The sequence below is a fragment of the Atta cephalotes genome (assembly GCF_000143395.1).
Source record: "Atta cephalotes unplaced genomic scaffold scaffold00024, whole genome shotgun sequence".
NCBI classification, from domain to species: domain Eukaryota; kingdom Metazoa; phylum Arthropoda; class Insecta; order Hymenoptera; family Formicidae; genus Atta; species Atta cephalotes.
This window is the reverse complement of record NW_012130088.1, coordinates 844,442-860,538: the sequence shown is the minus strand read 5'-3', so window position 1 is coordinate 860,538 and position 16,097 is coordinate 844,442. Positions and strand designations below refer to the sequence as shown.

The 16,097-nt window shown below is 33.2% G+C and overlaps 3 protein-coding genes across 3 annotated transcripts in view; 2 read left to right on the top strand and 1 right to left on the bottom strand.

Annotated features, from left to right (window-relative positions):
• Nucleotides 1–11,461, top strand: part of LOC105620139 (zinc finger protein squeeze-like) — a 36,103-nt gene extending 24,642 nt beyond the window's left edge. Inside the window, exon 4 of the mRNA XM_012201646.1 lies at nt 11,289–11,461. Coding sequence (XP_012057036.1) covers nt 11,289–11,461 — 173 coding nt within the window. The remainder of the gene's footprint in view (nt 1–11,288) is intronic.
• LOC105620045 lies at nt 10,151–10,474 on the bottom strand. Its single transcript, XM_012201555.1, has 2 exons — nt 10,399–10,474; nt 10,151–10,299 (listed from the first exon to the last, which is right to left on the bottom strand). The coding sequence occupies exons 1-2, from the start codon at nt 10,472–10,474 to the stop codon at nt 10,151–10,153; spliced, it is 225 nt and encodes a 74-aa protein (XP_012056945.1).
• Nucleotides 11,462–15,604: 4,143 nt separating the features above from the next.
• LOC105620138 (protein suppressor of forked) overlaps nt 15,605–16,097 on the top strand; it is a 67,080-nt gene continuing 66,587 nt past the window's right edge. The window contains 1 exon segment of the mRNA XM_012201645.1: nt 15,605–15,670. Coding sequence (XP_012057035.1) covers nt 15,605–15,670 — 66 coding nt within the window.

The following is a 16,097-nucleotide window of genomic DNA, read 5'->3' as shown; positions in this document are numbered from 1 at the left end:
ATTATAGTAATAATATAGANNATATATTATTATTATATATATATATATATATATATATATATATATAAACTGTTACCGTGCAAGCGTGAGAAACGTTGAACAACAAATTCTGCAAGAAGTTACTAATAGCATATTCTGTTTACTATTGTTTAAATCTCAATAACGTAAATAATAAATTATAATACAAGTAAATTTTATTAAGCTCCTTACAATTATTATGTAATACTTTATTCATCATTACATATTGACTGCTTGTCACAGTTGTATTATACACTCTAAAAAATAGTAGTTGTGAACATCATGCGGTATCTATATTATTCTCTTGGTATTAAATCAACTTCAATATGATGTGGATTTAACACCATGAGTTTTAAATTCACTCATAATGTTAAATTTACACCATGATAGTGTTGATATAAACATTAAGGATTTTAAATTCACATTATGTTGCTCTTAATTTAAAAAAAACCAACATGGTGAGAATTATACACATCGTATAGGTATTAAATTCATACTTCTAGGAACATTCATTCGACATTTTTTAAATGCATTTAAAGCATATTATTATTGAGTGCTTTCCAATTTTAAAATCACTGTACACTTTTACATGCACATAGCGACACAATTGCCGTTGACTGTAAGTTTGTATTTTCCAGTGATAATTACATATTATTAATTGCTATAAATGATATTGGAGAACGTTAGATGACCGGCATTATTACTTTTGCTAATGCTATTAATCATTACAACATCATTTTTTCCGTGATTTACTTAAACTATTAATTACAATACAAAATTATATAATGATAGCGTATACGAGTATAAACTAATAACATATAAAATATGAAAAAACTGTGATAATGATATTCGAGTTAATCTTGGTCATCAAATTACTAGGTTTAACATGTGACTGTCAAGATTGAACTGTCTCTATAAAATAAAGTTTGTTGTACCATTAGACTGTTCCATTTAATGAAACAAAATTAAGAGTTATTAGACACGACATAACTGTTTGGTAGACAAATGTAAAAATGTTTAAGTAAATTTCTTTATACTGAAGAGGACCTTGACCGTAGGTTGAAACTTATACATTTTAATATTCACATTGAATAAATGGTATAAAACCACACGAATAACCAAGGTTGGCTCAAATTGCTCAAATTTTATTATTTTTTAATTTTTTTATAACATTATTAGAACAATATTACAACAGTATTAGAACAAAAATATTTAATTGATCTAAAAGAATAAAGGATCGCCGCTGAGAATCACTGTGCGTAACTATCGGAATATAGGCTCGGTGTCAGTCGACTAGCGTGACCCTTGATAGACAGGAGGAGGTTTGGTGAGATCTCGTGTATTAATTAAGGCGAATTAGCCTTGGCGTAAGCCGGACAACGTCAGCTGATCGGTTCCGTGTATCGAAGGATACGCCGATGATCGCAGGCAATCCTCTCTGTGGATTTCTTTACGGAGTGGTAGTGCTTCGAGTACCCTGTTATTAACAATGCACGTATGCACTAATGCCGAAGGCTGCGATTATCTCTGGTGGGTTAACGATTTCCTGACGAGCATGCTCCTCCGCATTGTTCTCGTTGCAAATCTCTCGTTGCTCTCTTTCCTGCAAATAATTTCCCATAATCTTAACGTCGGTATATTCAGCCAGCATCACTTTCATGCTCGGTACTTTGCTTCATGCTTTATTTGCGATCGAGCTTAGAAAGAATGATTTCACAAATTACATTAATTGTCGTATCAATTAAAGTGGTTAATTTTATATTATGGTTTAGTATAAAGTAACTCCGGCAAATACGCCGCGCTGGAATTTACACCGCAGAAGTCAGAAAAAATAAAAAGAGTGAGGGGTAATTTTACCGTAATTTTTTGTAATAATTACTCTGTTACATGCCTTTATGTTATATTAGTATTGTGTTATGATTTCAGTTTCTTATTGTTAATATTAATAAAATTATTGTAAGTTGAATCGATTTGTTATTGTGTTATTGTATTAAGTAGTAAATTATAGTCTATATACCAAATGTGTAAATATGAAACCGGAATTTACCAATAGATGGCCATAGTCAATGTAGTTGCCGTCAGACGGCGCCATTGACGCCATTTCCTTGTTTCTGACATCTGATAAAGATTTTCAATTCACAACAATACAAGTATATCATACAACAGTATAGTTTGTAATAGCGTTGAACATGTCGAATTTTGTGCCTGGAAACTACGATTTGCAGACAGCATTGATTTTCTGTTACCATTTAAAGAAAACTGCTGCAGAATCGCATCGAATGCTTGTCGAAACTTAAGGTGAGCATGCTCTTGGTAAATCACAGTGCTTTGAGTGATTTAAAAAATTCAAAAGTGGCGATTTTGATGTGAGAAACGAAGAATGCGAAAACCACCGAAAAAGTTTGAAGATAGCAAATTGCAAACATTGTTGGATGAGGATGACGCTCAAACTCAACAACAACTCGCGGATCAATTGAATGTGACACGAGAAGCCGTCTCCATACGTTTGAAATCCATGGGAAAGATCCAGAAGATGGAAAAATGGGTTCCACATAAACTGAATGAAAGACAGCAGGAAAACCACTTGCGAATGCAATGCTGCTCGCCAAGTACAAAAGAAAGTCATTTCTCTATCGAATTGTGACTGGCGATGAAAAGTGGATATATTTTGAGAATTCTAAGCATAAAAGATCAGGTAGGTAACTCCAGGCGAGAACCATCGACATCGATTGCAAGGCCAAATCGCTATGGACGGAAGACAATGCTCTGTGTTTGGTGGGATCAGAAAGGTGTGATCTATTATGAGCTGCTAAAACCTAGCGAAAATAATAATACTGAACGCTACCGACAATAATCAATTTGAATCAAGCTTTGTGTGAAAAACGATCGGAATATCGAAAAAGGCAACACAAAGTGATTTTGCTTCATGATAATGCACCATCACACACAGCAAAACTGGTCAAGGAAACGATTGAGGCATTTGGTTGGGAAATACTTTCGCATGCGGCTTACTCACCAGACTTGGCTCCATCCGATTACCACTTATTTGCATCGACGGGACACGCACTTGCTTAGCGCTTCACTTCTTACGAAGATATACGACTAGATGACTGATTTGACTCAAAAGAACAACAATTTTTTTGGCGTGGCATCCACAAATTGTCAAACAAGTGGAAAAAATATATAGCTACCGATGGGCAATACTTCGAATAAAATATTTTTTTATCATTTTCATGCGATAAACGTGTATTTTCTATTTAAAAATTCCCGTTTCATATTTACATACCTGGTAAAATGATTACTGTAGGACGTGCAAAAGACTTAGTGGTTATTTCGTGATATGAATGTATTTAGAAGAATAATAAAGCATGTTGTATAACAAAATACAAGTACCTTGTTTTTGTATTTTTTGTTTAGTTTGTTATCTTGTATATCCCCTGTTTGGGATATACAGAATTTTTAGCGGGCGGGATTTATGCCCAAAGCACAAAGTGCGCAAATTGAATTCAGTGATTGCACTAAATGCAATAAATGCATTACATGAAATATGTACCTCGTGTCATAATATGTCATAACACTTGTAATACATGGGAAGATTGTAATTATTATTTATTACTCCATATACATATTTCTCATTTTTATTCCTTAATAAAACTTTATAAATGCATTTTATAAGTTATTGTGTCATTTTACGTCTTATTTATATACATTATTTGTAAATTTTTCATGACCTCCATGAAACCATGAACCTCCCTCCCCTATAAGTAGCCATATATCCACCCTTATGGAATATATGGCAAAAATGCAAGGATTTAAAAAAGTTCATTTTTTGATATGAAATATAAATATTTCGGATGTTTTAATATTTTTTTCATAATAGTAGACAGAGCAATGTATTGCAATTTGTACTGATATAGTTCGTTTACTTTAAACATAGTAAATAATACTTAATAAATTAAGTTTTTGATAGACGCGGCGTATACCGGAATTGCCCTATCTGAAAAATTGGGTATGCACGAAATAAATCCACAATTTTACAACCATAAATTCCGATTTCAGAGAGAAAAAAAAGAGAAAATAAGATTTTATTTAAAATAAATCTAATAAAAAATTTTAAAAATCTAGTAAATATATGAACTTGTAGGTAACTCCGATATATACGCCGCATCTATCAAAAATTTAATTTGTTAATATTATTTATGTTTAAAGTAAACGAGCTATATCAGTAAAAACTTTGTACTATCTATTATTATGAAAAAAATATTAGAAATCCGAAATATTTATATTTCGTATTAAAAAATGAACTTTTTTAAACCCTTGCAATTTTGCCACATACCTATATAATGCAATTGTAACTTCTTTTTTTTTGTATTTTTAATATTTCATTACTTTGAAACAATATCTATGATATTAAAGAAAAGAATTTGCGTTACTTCCAATGAGAGAAGCAAATTCAATTGTGTGCCAAAAGCGAAATGAATTATTCGAGGCGTGTATAATTTCAAGGTGCGTAGGAGATCCTCAGCATCTCATTACAGCCTCGATCTGACATCACGTGAACATTGCATTCGCGAACGACACGTTATACTCTTTTTTTTTAACGTTCTAGTCAAGAGAGCTGTTAGTTCGTTCCTCATTACCAGCACGCATCGTGTCGCTCAACCATGCGTCCTAGCAACTTTCTCACATGTTGTGATGTGATAATTATATGCCTCGTGCTGCAAATGTCTCGAAGCGTACAGCTTCGTTAACCGATAGTTAACGGCGGATCTGAAAAACGTTGTTTGTATGTATGTATAAGCTGCTCCTAATTTATGTGTTCAACGATGTTGTAACATGGTATGATAAATATTATGCAATATGACATAAATGTTAATTTTCTTTATGAAGAAAATTAACGCGTTTCATATAAAACACTGGCATATGTCCACATTATTGTGTAGATTAATGTGCTGGATAACATCTTGTACATCACTCGTTGTAATATGATACAGTGTAAAGAAGAGAGGGAATTATTACGAACACGGAGTAAATGTTAACGATAACTTGTTGCAGTATATTAGAGTAGTGACCTCTCATTTTTCGCATCCATTCCAATGTACGCTTAGTATCGCACTATAACAAGTGACTGCATGAGAAGAGTGTAAGATAAATACTATTACATGTTTTTAATGCTTTTAATGTAGGGGAGAATGGGAGAATTACGAATACTTAAGGGAAAAGTTAAATAAAACTGATGAGTATTTATCAATTATAGAAATCTTCAAAGAATATCGGCTTTAAATTATAATGATTAATTAATTATAGTTTATATTATTAAACTATGTAAACTGTAATTTTTGAATAAAAAAACAAGTCTAATTTGGCACTGCTGCACATGGCTGCTGATAATTCCGAACTACAAAGATCTACAATACTGATTTAAAAGTTACACTTTGCGTGACTGCGATAGATTTGTCTCAAGATGAATGACCTCGTTTCTGTATCACTGAAGTACCACAAAAGACGCGGTATGCTATTATGCGACAATTAAATAACGTCTTTGCTTATTTTCTAGCACGCGTGACAAATGAATCGTAATACATTTACATTATAAAAAAATATATTGCTATGAAATTAATGGATCTATCATTTCGTTAGATACACTAAGACTTAGATACACAAATAAGAATAAAAGTTGCAAAAAAGGATTTGATACGTATAAAGTAAAATGGGAATAAAGCACTTTGCGCGCAAGTATGTGTAATTTTCAGGTATGAGAAATAATTATGTAAGACGCTCAAACTGATTACTAGAATATTGAAATTTTTTTGCAGCACTATCAACGCTTAAGCATTCTGTAATTATTTTGATGATTCAACAAAATTATTTTCAGATTTTTATTTATTCTCTAAATTCTTTGGAATGAAATTCAATTCTAAAGAATGAAAATTGATCCAATCCTGAAAATGAGTGACTCAAGTTTTAAGAATGAGATTTTATTCTTTATAGTGAGATTTAATCTAAAAGTTTTAGAGAGTAACTAAATTTTTAAATACTTTTCATTATCTATCAATACTAACAATCGTTTATTACGTACTTTCCATCGTATGTTTCTTATTCCTTAAATTATCTTTCTTTCGTTTTTTTTTTTACTTATTCTCTCTTCGCGATACATATTCGCTGTGAGAGTAGCGCTACGATCGGCTAATCTCGTGATTAAGTAATGTATCAAGAAGAAAGAGAAGTCGTTCGCGAGGGTAGATACCGCGTTATAATCTACAGCGCAATAAACGCGCGGAGCCGTGCGGAAAAATGCAATCGAAATGCATTAATAATGGGAGACCTAATGCGACCCTCGTCCGTTGCCCATCGGCCGATATTACGTGCACACGGCTCGTAAATGGACTAATTACTCAAGATTACGTAACACCTTCCTTCACAACGTCATTAGTCGTTTCGCGTATCCTCGGCACGTTGCGGAATAATATTCGCCCGATGGGCGTCGAGACATTTAAGACGGTCGATTTAGATCTATCGTGAAAAGATAGAAAGAGAGAGACCACCATCCACGCGTCTCGCTAAAACTCGATCCTTTCCAATCGACGCAAATCGAGAGATCAGGGAAAACAACTTGCCATTCCCTTGGGTTGCGCGTCTCTAATTACCCTGACTTTTAGGCTTGCCTCGTTAATTACCATTCGGTAATTAGACTCGCGATGTCAGAAGGTGACGTTAATATTCTACGATGACTGGTTTTCTTTCTGCGTCTAACCGTGGTACTACGGTTGTTACAGATAATGCGAACGCCAGCTGTAAACGACGACAATACATTTTCCGCGAGATACGCGATGTGCGTGTTTCTCTATTATTTTAGTACAATGGAATAAATCGCGTTGAAAGATAGAACGCACTTCTGTAGACAAAAAACGACTTTTTATTATATATCGGGCTGCTACATCTACGAAGTCATCGTGAAGATACCGAAAGCGCAATTTCTCATTAAAACGAGATCTCACGGGCGATCATTTCCCCTTTCATATACTGCAATAATTAAAACGTCCGATTTATAAAGATTAATCGTCCCTAATACATAATAATAAATGTACGTTAATTCTGCCTCGTTTCGCAGTTGGGGAAATCGCGACTTAGCTCACGCCCCATGACGCGATAATTGTTCCGACCGAACCTTAACACCAGCCATTTACAAGGGCAAATACCAAATTAAGGGTTAAGCATCGATCCCGCTTCCCTCTTCGCCCGACCGATCCTCGCGATAATAACACTCCTTGTCTTGACCCTGTGACTTACGACCCTGCAGCTAGCTAAGACTATTCGCTCTCGGCCTCACCGCGCGGAGATTCGCGGACAGACGCGCAGATATATCGATCAAATCGCGACGTTTTCTACGAGATCAGACCTGAAGAAAGACGAGCACGTCGTCGCTGAATCTACTGGACTATTATTCGAGTTCAACCGGCTGCAGATTTAATGAGATCGCGAACCAGCCGCCTGATCGTAACATTCGATTCGCCAGTCTGTCTTCGTCTCGTGTTGCACGAAGCGGATGAACTTGATGGCGATTACGTCATCGTCTTACGATCGAGCTGTATCCGTAATACATCTGGAGCAATTCCTCACTCCGTCTTCGATTTTGTTTCTTCTTATTTCTTCTGTGGGTCACACGATGTTTAATCATTTTTCACAGTATAGCATAGCACAGCGAATCGAAATAACTTTAACATAAGTAGCTCTGATCAGTATTCGTGGATCCAGTGATCATTTTTTTCGACTACGTTATAAACAATTATTTATTAATCACTTTTACAATATTACATTTTTAAGTTACATAATCTTATTCCTCAGATTTTGACTTTTAAAATGACAAAACAAGTTTAAACAAAGTTATATTAATTTAAAGTATTACTGAACCCCAAATATTAGTTAAGGTTTCAGAGCAAATATCGATTAGGATTAAAAACAGGAGTAAATCAATTTTTAATCCTTAAACGTCACTGCAGGAACACTTGGTATCCCCAAATAATTTGATTGCTTTTATATTTTGTAATTAAAATTAATATCCTTAGAGTATACATTGCATTTTATCCATAGCTGAACGATTATATTATGTAAAAATAAAAATTACACAAATATAATATAATATACTTATATTTTGTTGCAAGTTTATTTTATGAATTTTTTAAAGTACATTTTTTAGAATACTAATTAGCTTTTATATTTTTATATCGTTTTTATATTATTTATTAATGTAATGAATGTCTCTTAATTTAATCAAAACATCATTTAATAATTTTCAATTTCTTTAAATTACATGTTATAATATGCAGTTTAGATCTTTAAAGTGCATGTTAAACAAATTCAAAATACAAAGCTTATAAGGTTACAAAAATTATTGTGGAGGAAGCAGTTTCACATGTACCATTTTGGAGATCATATTATAGAAGTCTATAAACTTCCCGCAAAGTCTTTTGGTGCAGACAATAGTGCTTTTGGAGGTGCAGAAGCAAGTGTTGCACCCATCAAAGTATCGTTTTCCTGGTATACATTTTCGTTCCGGCGCTATATAAACTAAATGATGAAAATGATGAAAACAAAATTATTATATATATTCCCTGTTTTGTTAACTATTATATATATCTCGCTTGAGCATAATTTAAATAATTGATTAATAATATTTATCATATTTGTAAACATAAGAAACATTAATTATTCACCTTGCGTAGCTGAAATCAAACTGATGCTAATGATTATAAATATCATAAATATTTGGATGTCATAGTTTTAGCACTTCATATAATTCAAATATTTCGAGCGTCGACTTCTTTTTGACAGAACTTGATACGACGAGATCTTTATATAAGAATCCCTCGTTTACATATTTCGTGCGTGACTGTAGGTACGGTTTACTTGGGACTACAAATGTTTCGAAGCGTTTGATTGACCAATCGGAAGAAAGAATTTTACTAATTAATCAATCAAAAAATGCTTCGAAGCATTTATAGCATCAAGTATCACTTTTGATATCTGGACTGTGTTTTCTTTTTATGGCTCGTATTATCTTTTTTTCTCACGAGACTGTGTAGACTGGTTTGCGCCGAGTGGTTATAAGACACACTTGAAAAGTCAAACGCTCGTTCAAACAGAGTTTAGAAACAATGTATACATAAGTGATGACGCATCAGATTATCGCATGTATATGTAAATGCTTCATTAGCATCTAACTGTTTAAACGCATATGGAACTAATATGGATTTCGTAGAATCTCGAAAGTATCCGAATTTGTCATATATGCACGCGGTTAAAATAAAATGAATCAGTATATCATATGTCATTTGTAATGTTTTCGAATATTTAATTTTTATTTTCAAACTAAATAGAATTCATATTTAGAGACTAGATAGAAGATAGAATCACTAAGAAAAAATTTATTTACTCTAAATAATTTGTTTCTTTATTAATAGTTAGTTTCAAGTAAACAAATTGTTTATAGAGTTAGAAAATTTTTTTTATCAACGTCAAAAGAGAAGAGAAATAAATTTATATGATATTTTAATAATTATTTTCGCACTTTGTATGCAATGCAAGAATTAATATTTCTTGACTGGCGAACGAATAATAGCTTTATAAATATGTATTGCGTAGTATGACTTGCACATTGTGATCATTATCATAATTAATGATATCATAATATCTGATATTATATTTTATAACAAGCTGTTTTATTGATAAAAAACGTCGAAGTTATTATGCTGATGGAATCAAGATTATTATTTTCAATGCAACAACTTTACTTCGATTCAAAATTAGATAATAGATAAAAATATATGATATCTCAGAGAAATGACTAATTTCTGAACAATATAATACGTATAAAAATCAAAATAAGCACACACACATATACGTGTGTGTGTGTGCATGCGTGCGTGCGTGCGTGCGTGCGTGCGTGTAACATTTTTATGGTGAATGAAAAACAAATTTATATGTATCTTTTTTTATTATTTACATTGAGGCTTATCGATGGAGGGTTAAAACGTTAGATTTTAGCATAGCCATATCAGTGTAACAATTACGTCTCTCTACATTGAAGAAAAGTATTCTTTACATAAGTCCTGGAATCTCTGGATAGTTTAGTTTATTCACATAAACACGGAGGCTTAATGAGACGGACGCCACCACACCATCTAGTAGTGCAAAACCACTTAGATTCAGCTAAATCACAAAGACAGCTATTGCATCCGTTATAATAGGAAAAACCGACTTCACATTTGGGCAATGGTGTATCTGTGAAAGACAGACATTTTGACATTATTTTCACATGCTGTGTTAGATGTCATTAAAGAGTTATTAGAAAAATTTATAAAAAAAGAAATAAAGATTTACCTAATTCTCCTTGAATTGAAACGACCAATGTGATCATCACGATCATCAATGCTAAGATGGTGTATTTATGTGACATTTTACTCTGTTGCCTAATACTTTCGTTGTATGAAAAATTTGATTCGAGTATAAATTTTTCACTGAAGCAAGCCGAATACGATGAGAGATTTTATACTGTTCGTTGATCAGGATGTATGATTATCAATATGATAAATACGATATAAGCGTATTATTTTATTGATAAAAGGAATCATTATCAAATTAAAATTGCCATTTTCCTTGAATTGAAGTGGATTATAAATGATCTCATCTTGATTTAAAGCAGATGTATTAAATAAAAATATAGAATATTTCAAGACGAATAAGTACTATATTATAATGTCGCATTATTGATTATATCGATACATAACATTTCGATTATTTAATACATTTTATAGTTTAATACAAATCTGTTTTTATACAATAGAAACGTATATTTAAGTTCTATCTTTAATATCTAACTTTCTTCACGCGATATAAATGCAAATTAGGATATAAGTCTTGCAATATTATTTATGTTGTTAACAGCACGTGCAAAATTCATACGAATGAATATAAAATTTATGGTATATGTATTTCTAAAACAGAAGATGTAAATATGAAAACATGAAATTTATGTTGTCGTAAAATGCTTAAAGATATGGATTTTGGTTATATAAGTATACACGAATAACAAATGTCTATGTTAATATTCTGATGTGATTGACAAATTTTTTTAACCAATTTAGCTTCGAGAAACGCAATTTTTTTCTTTAAATAATAAGGATATTATATAATATCGACACATGTCCGTTAATATCGACATTAGTCTGTTATCGTCAAGATATTCTCATAGTATTATTTATCTGTTTCAGGCGAGAAGCCATATCAGTGCACGTGGGAAGGCTGCACGTGGAAATTCGCACGATCGGACGAGCTGACGCGGCACTATCGCAAACACACGGGCCAAAAGCCGTTCAAGTGCCATCTCTGTCAGCGATCGTTTTCGCGGAGTGACCACTTGTCGCTCCACATGAAGAGGCACTGATGATGAGGATCGCCTAGAGCATCGATGTGAGGAAGGAAATAGAGGAAAGCTGGAGAACGATCCTCGGTAATCGGCTAGTGATCCTGAGCAATCCTAGACGAGAAACGACGATATTTCTTACATTTGGGACCTGATGAGCCATACCATGTGTCGGCCCGTTTCGAACTTTAGGTCGGACCGGCCGGCCGGGCAGGCAGCAACTAGGAAAAAGAGAAAATAAATCGACGAAGCAAACAAATCGCGTTTATTAGATTTAGCGCTTAACCGCGAGCTAAGTAATCGCGGCGCCGATCAATTTTGGTCGGCTGATTCTCTCGGTGCTGTCTCTCGCAAGCCTTTCCGATGGGATCTCTGCGGAAAAGAATAGCCATAGCTGCGACAATTGAATCGATGTCGGAGTTACGAGCGTGTCGAATAATCGAGAGAAGATAATATTTTATCAGTTATCGGGCTTTAATAAAGGCATGTTTCACGATTATGAAGGAGGAATGATCCGCTTGTGCGATCGAGATCGTCTGCAGATTCGGCACGATGAGACACGTATCGTTAAATATATCTGTTCTCTTCTGTGTTTCTAGCCAATTTTTACTTGTTCGATTTTCCAGTTTGTTTTCTTTATACACACACACAAGCGCGCGCGCGCACGCACACACACACACACACACACACACACAAACACACATTTAATTAAGGCCAGCTCAACTAGTCTAGAGCACCATATATTGTATGTATCGTGAAGAAGAGAGCCAGTATAATAATTAATTAATTAATTAATTAAGGTAAATAAATGGTTAGTATGTAAGTTAAAGAATATATCGAACTCCGGTGACGGAGCTTGGGACTTAGCATGCTCAGTTAAATAAACTACAATCGTGATCGTAGACACTACGTAAAGCATTGATAGAGCAATTTTTCGATTATGCACAAAGAATTTCGCGTTTAGAGACGGACAATCAATAACGTTTTATTACGTAGTAATGAAGCGTGATTATTATAAACGTCGGCATACCAGAAGCCAGTATTATGTAACAAGCAATATCACCGATGGCTTTATATGTATGATGCTTTCCAAAATCTCTTTTTAATCACAGAAAGGAAGAGCCTTCTTCGATCGTAATTCGCAAGTCGTTTTTGAATTCCACGCGTAAAGGTGCCAAAGTAGAAGGTGCAATCACGAGATATCGTAAATAGTATTTTACGAAGAAGAACAAGCATAATCGAGTAAATTATTCTTTTCTATGGCGCCTTGAGATTTTCAATCTTAAATGCATAGGTTTCACTACAAAACTTCAAACACTAAATAGTGACAGTGTTACTCCGCATTTTACGTAGGCATCCTGAAAACTCAAGAGCTCAGTAAATATCTATTTGGGCGTCGAAATATATGCTCAAACATCTTGTGTTGATATGTGATTATCGAAAGAACGATTCATTGTTCATATATATTTATATCGTTCTTTACGATTTTCTATTTACAAATGATGATTATATCAGGATGTCTTGGCACTTTGAATTTGCGATTTCAGGATTACTAAGTCAAAAGGGCAATTTAGATTTTATATTTTACATTTTAGTTACTAACTGGATAAATTAATAGATTTCGATAGAAATTAGTTTGTGTAGGGAGACAGCAATGTTTAGCCAAAGTTTTGTATTTATCAAATTAGTAATGTATATTTATAAAATCAAACTATGGATGTTAGTCATGTTTCAAATGCCAAAAATAATAATGAACATTTAAAATGGCCATCTTACCTTTGATGTTAGTGTTACAGCGTTTTGGAAACATATTATATAAGCCGCATTTATGGATAAATTCTTCTGCCAATAAAGCAGTCTTTACTTCAATCTGTGAAAATCGTTTTGTAGAATCTTTTTGGTATTCTAACTATATATTTAATTAACCTTTTAGAATTTGTTTTTTTTAATATAAATGTTGTATATTTAACTCAAGTTGATGTTATTTATCATTATTTTGATGTTAAAATGATATCTTTAGTGTCAAAATAGTGATAAATGGCATTTGCTATCTGGGTAATGATTTGATAAACATTCAATTTTGACTAAATTTGTTGTCACCTTGTACAGTTTTTGTAGTTTCGATTTAATATTAAGACAAAAACGTTAATAGAATTAATTGCATAATGTGATGTAAATGTATGATTATTCAGTTTCAGTCGAATGAAAAGATGGATTGGCTATTGAAAATTATATTGAAGATATCGAAATCGCTAATTCCGCGTGTCAAACAATTGGACGTTAATGAACACGAAAATCTTAATGCGCTCGCTTGATAGCGTAATACATTGTATACATAATCTCTAGAAACTTTGCAGAACGCGACATACACTGCGTAGGTGGCAGATGTAGCATTAGCCTGTTTCTTTAAACCGCGTTTACGCCGCTGCATGAGTGCAGCTGAAGTTAGTTGGGACACCTATCATGAAGCCAGTTGAGACAACGGAACAAGATGCCAGTATATCCTAGAGCCAGTTTATATCATTAGAGAGAAAACCTCCGCGTGTAAGATTAATGCGAGGGTCGATAAATTAACATTTGTTACGTGTTGTATTCTGATAGGGGATAGTGCCTTCTAATGTTAAGGAAGAGGGACGCTGCGTTAGGCCTTAAGTATTACTGTTAGTGCCTTAAGTCACGCGAATCTTCGTGCTTGTACACCTTTCATAATCCGATCCTACGAATCCTCGCCCGGAGGACCAGTTCGGCGCGCTTTATGGTATCTTCCCTGCAGAAGTTACTAATCGGATGTCACCTCGACTCACATGAAGCTCTGTTAAATATGCACGAAGTTTTCGAGATATCAGATATTGAATCCGGGAATGAAAATTATATCAAGCGAATGAGGAATGAGATGTTATACTCTACGTAACGAATGGAATGGAATTTTTAACGAAATTTTTAGTTATCTATTGAATGTCGAATCAAGCAGCACTATGAGATTCATATTGACATATCTGATATTCCTGGCGGAAAGAATGACAAACTTTTTCTCTTTTTTTAATTTCAATCGAAATGTTGATCGTTCATATATACCTATATTGTTATATGATCATTGATATAATCGAATGTATTATTTCTTCTTTCATATAACTTTTACAATTTAGAATATAATTACTTATACATCTTCACACATTTCTGTGTAGATCTCATTGCATGCTAAAATTTTGGAATATCCAGTATTTCACACACTCTTTAACATATCGCATGAATTGATAGGACGGATAAAGTAATAGTCTAACATTCTATTGCTTTTTTGCATAATTTACTATGCAGGCTGCTCTGCTGCAGTAGAATCTTTATAGACAAACTGACAATAGTCACGTTTTCATAATATGTATACGAATTATTTTCGTACATTGTTGTAATCATAAAATTCGATAATGAAGAAAATATCCAAAATACTATTTTGATCGTACTAATTGTATTTATCTTTGGGGAAATTATCTCTAAAATGGTTGTCAAAAAAAGCGCTGAGCCTCACATGAACAGTGAAAATGTTATTGATGTAAATATTGATGTCATAACGACATCATCTTTTATTTTCGTTCATATATTTCTGCTGACGCATGTCGTCCTTCGTATGCCTTTCATTCAATTTAGATTGCTGTCTGAATACTCGTATTAACGGAATATCCAAATCCCTTTTGCGATATTGAGGAAAATTAATTAAAGATTGGGTCTTTTAATTTAAACTATCTTGAATTTGAATAATTGTTTTTGTAACTTTTCGTTAAGATTACCATCTTTTAAGTTATCTTTTTTGAAGTTATCATATTCGATTATCAATTTTATATTATAATATTCTTGTTTATGTTTACATAATATTATATCTTATATTATCTTATAATATTATAATTTCTTAGATAAGAGTTAATTAAAAAACTTTATTCAATTGTTTTTTTATTTTGAGCTTTTTATTTTTTATTAAATTTTTCTTTTTTAGATTCTTTGTGCATAATAATAAATGTCTTTCAAGATTCAGAAAACGTGATTTTGTTAATAAATGGTTATATATATATATATATATATATATATATATATATATATATATATATATATAGTATATAATATATATATAAAAAGAGGGGCGGAGATATTAGTATATTTCGGCTTCTCTATACGATGGTACCTACCAAGGATAGAATTGCCAGTAGCTTCAACGAGGAGTGGCGAGGACTGTGGGCTCAGGTGTTTCCACCGGCGTAGCTCAGTATAGCGGGTAAAGTGGTCGATATGACTGAAACCCCTCCCCCGCAAATCTCGCTGATCTCCCTCTGTCGGACTAACAGCATCTCCTTTCCACCTGCGTCATTCTCTCTCTTTCTCTTTTCCATCCTCGTATCAGAACCCTCTATAACCGCCCTTCTTCATATACCTCTGAATTGCGCGATAGTGGTGGCATTCGCGGAATTTTGCTTTTATAATATTTAATCACGTTGAATATTGGAGAGCTCCCTCGAAGTGTGCGTTTTGCTGTAAATTATTCGACACACAGGGTTTCTCAATTTAGGGTTGCTATCGAAATACCGCAACTTCATACCTTTTTTTTTCGAATTTTGCGCGACACATATGAAATAGATTTAGGAACTGAATACTGCCCCCCTCTCTCTCTCTC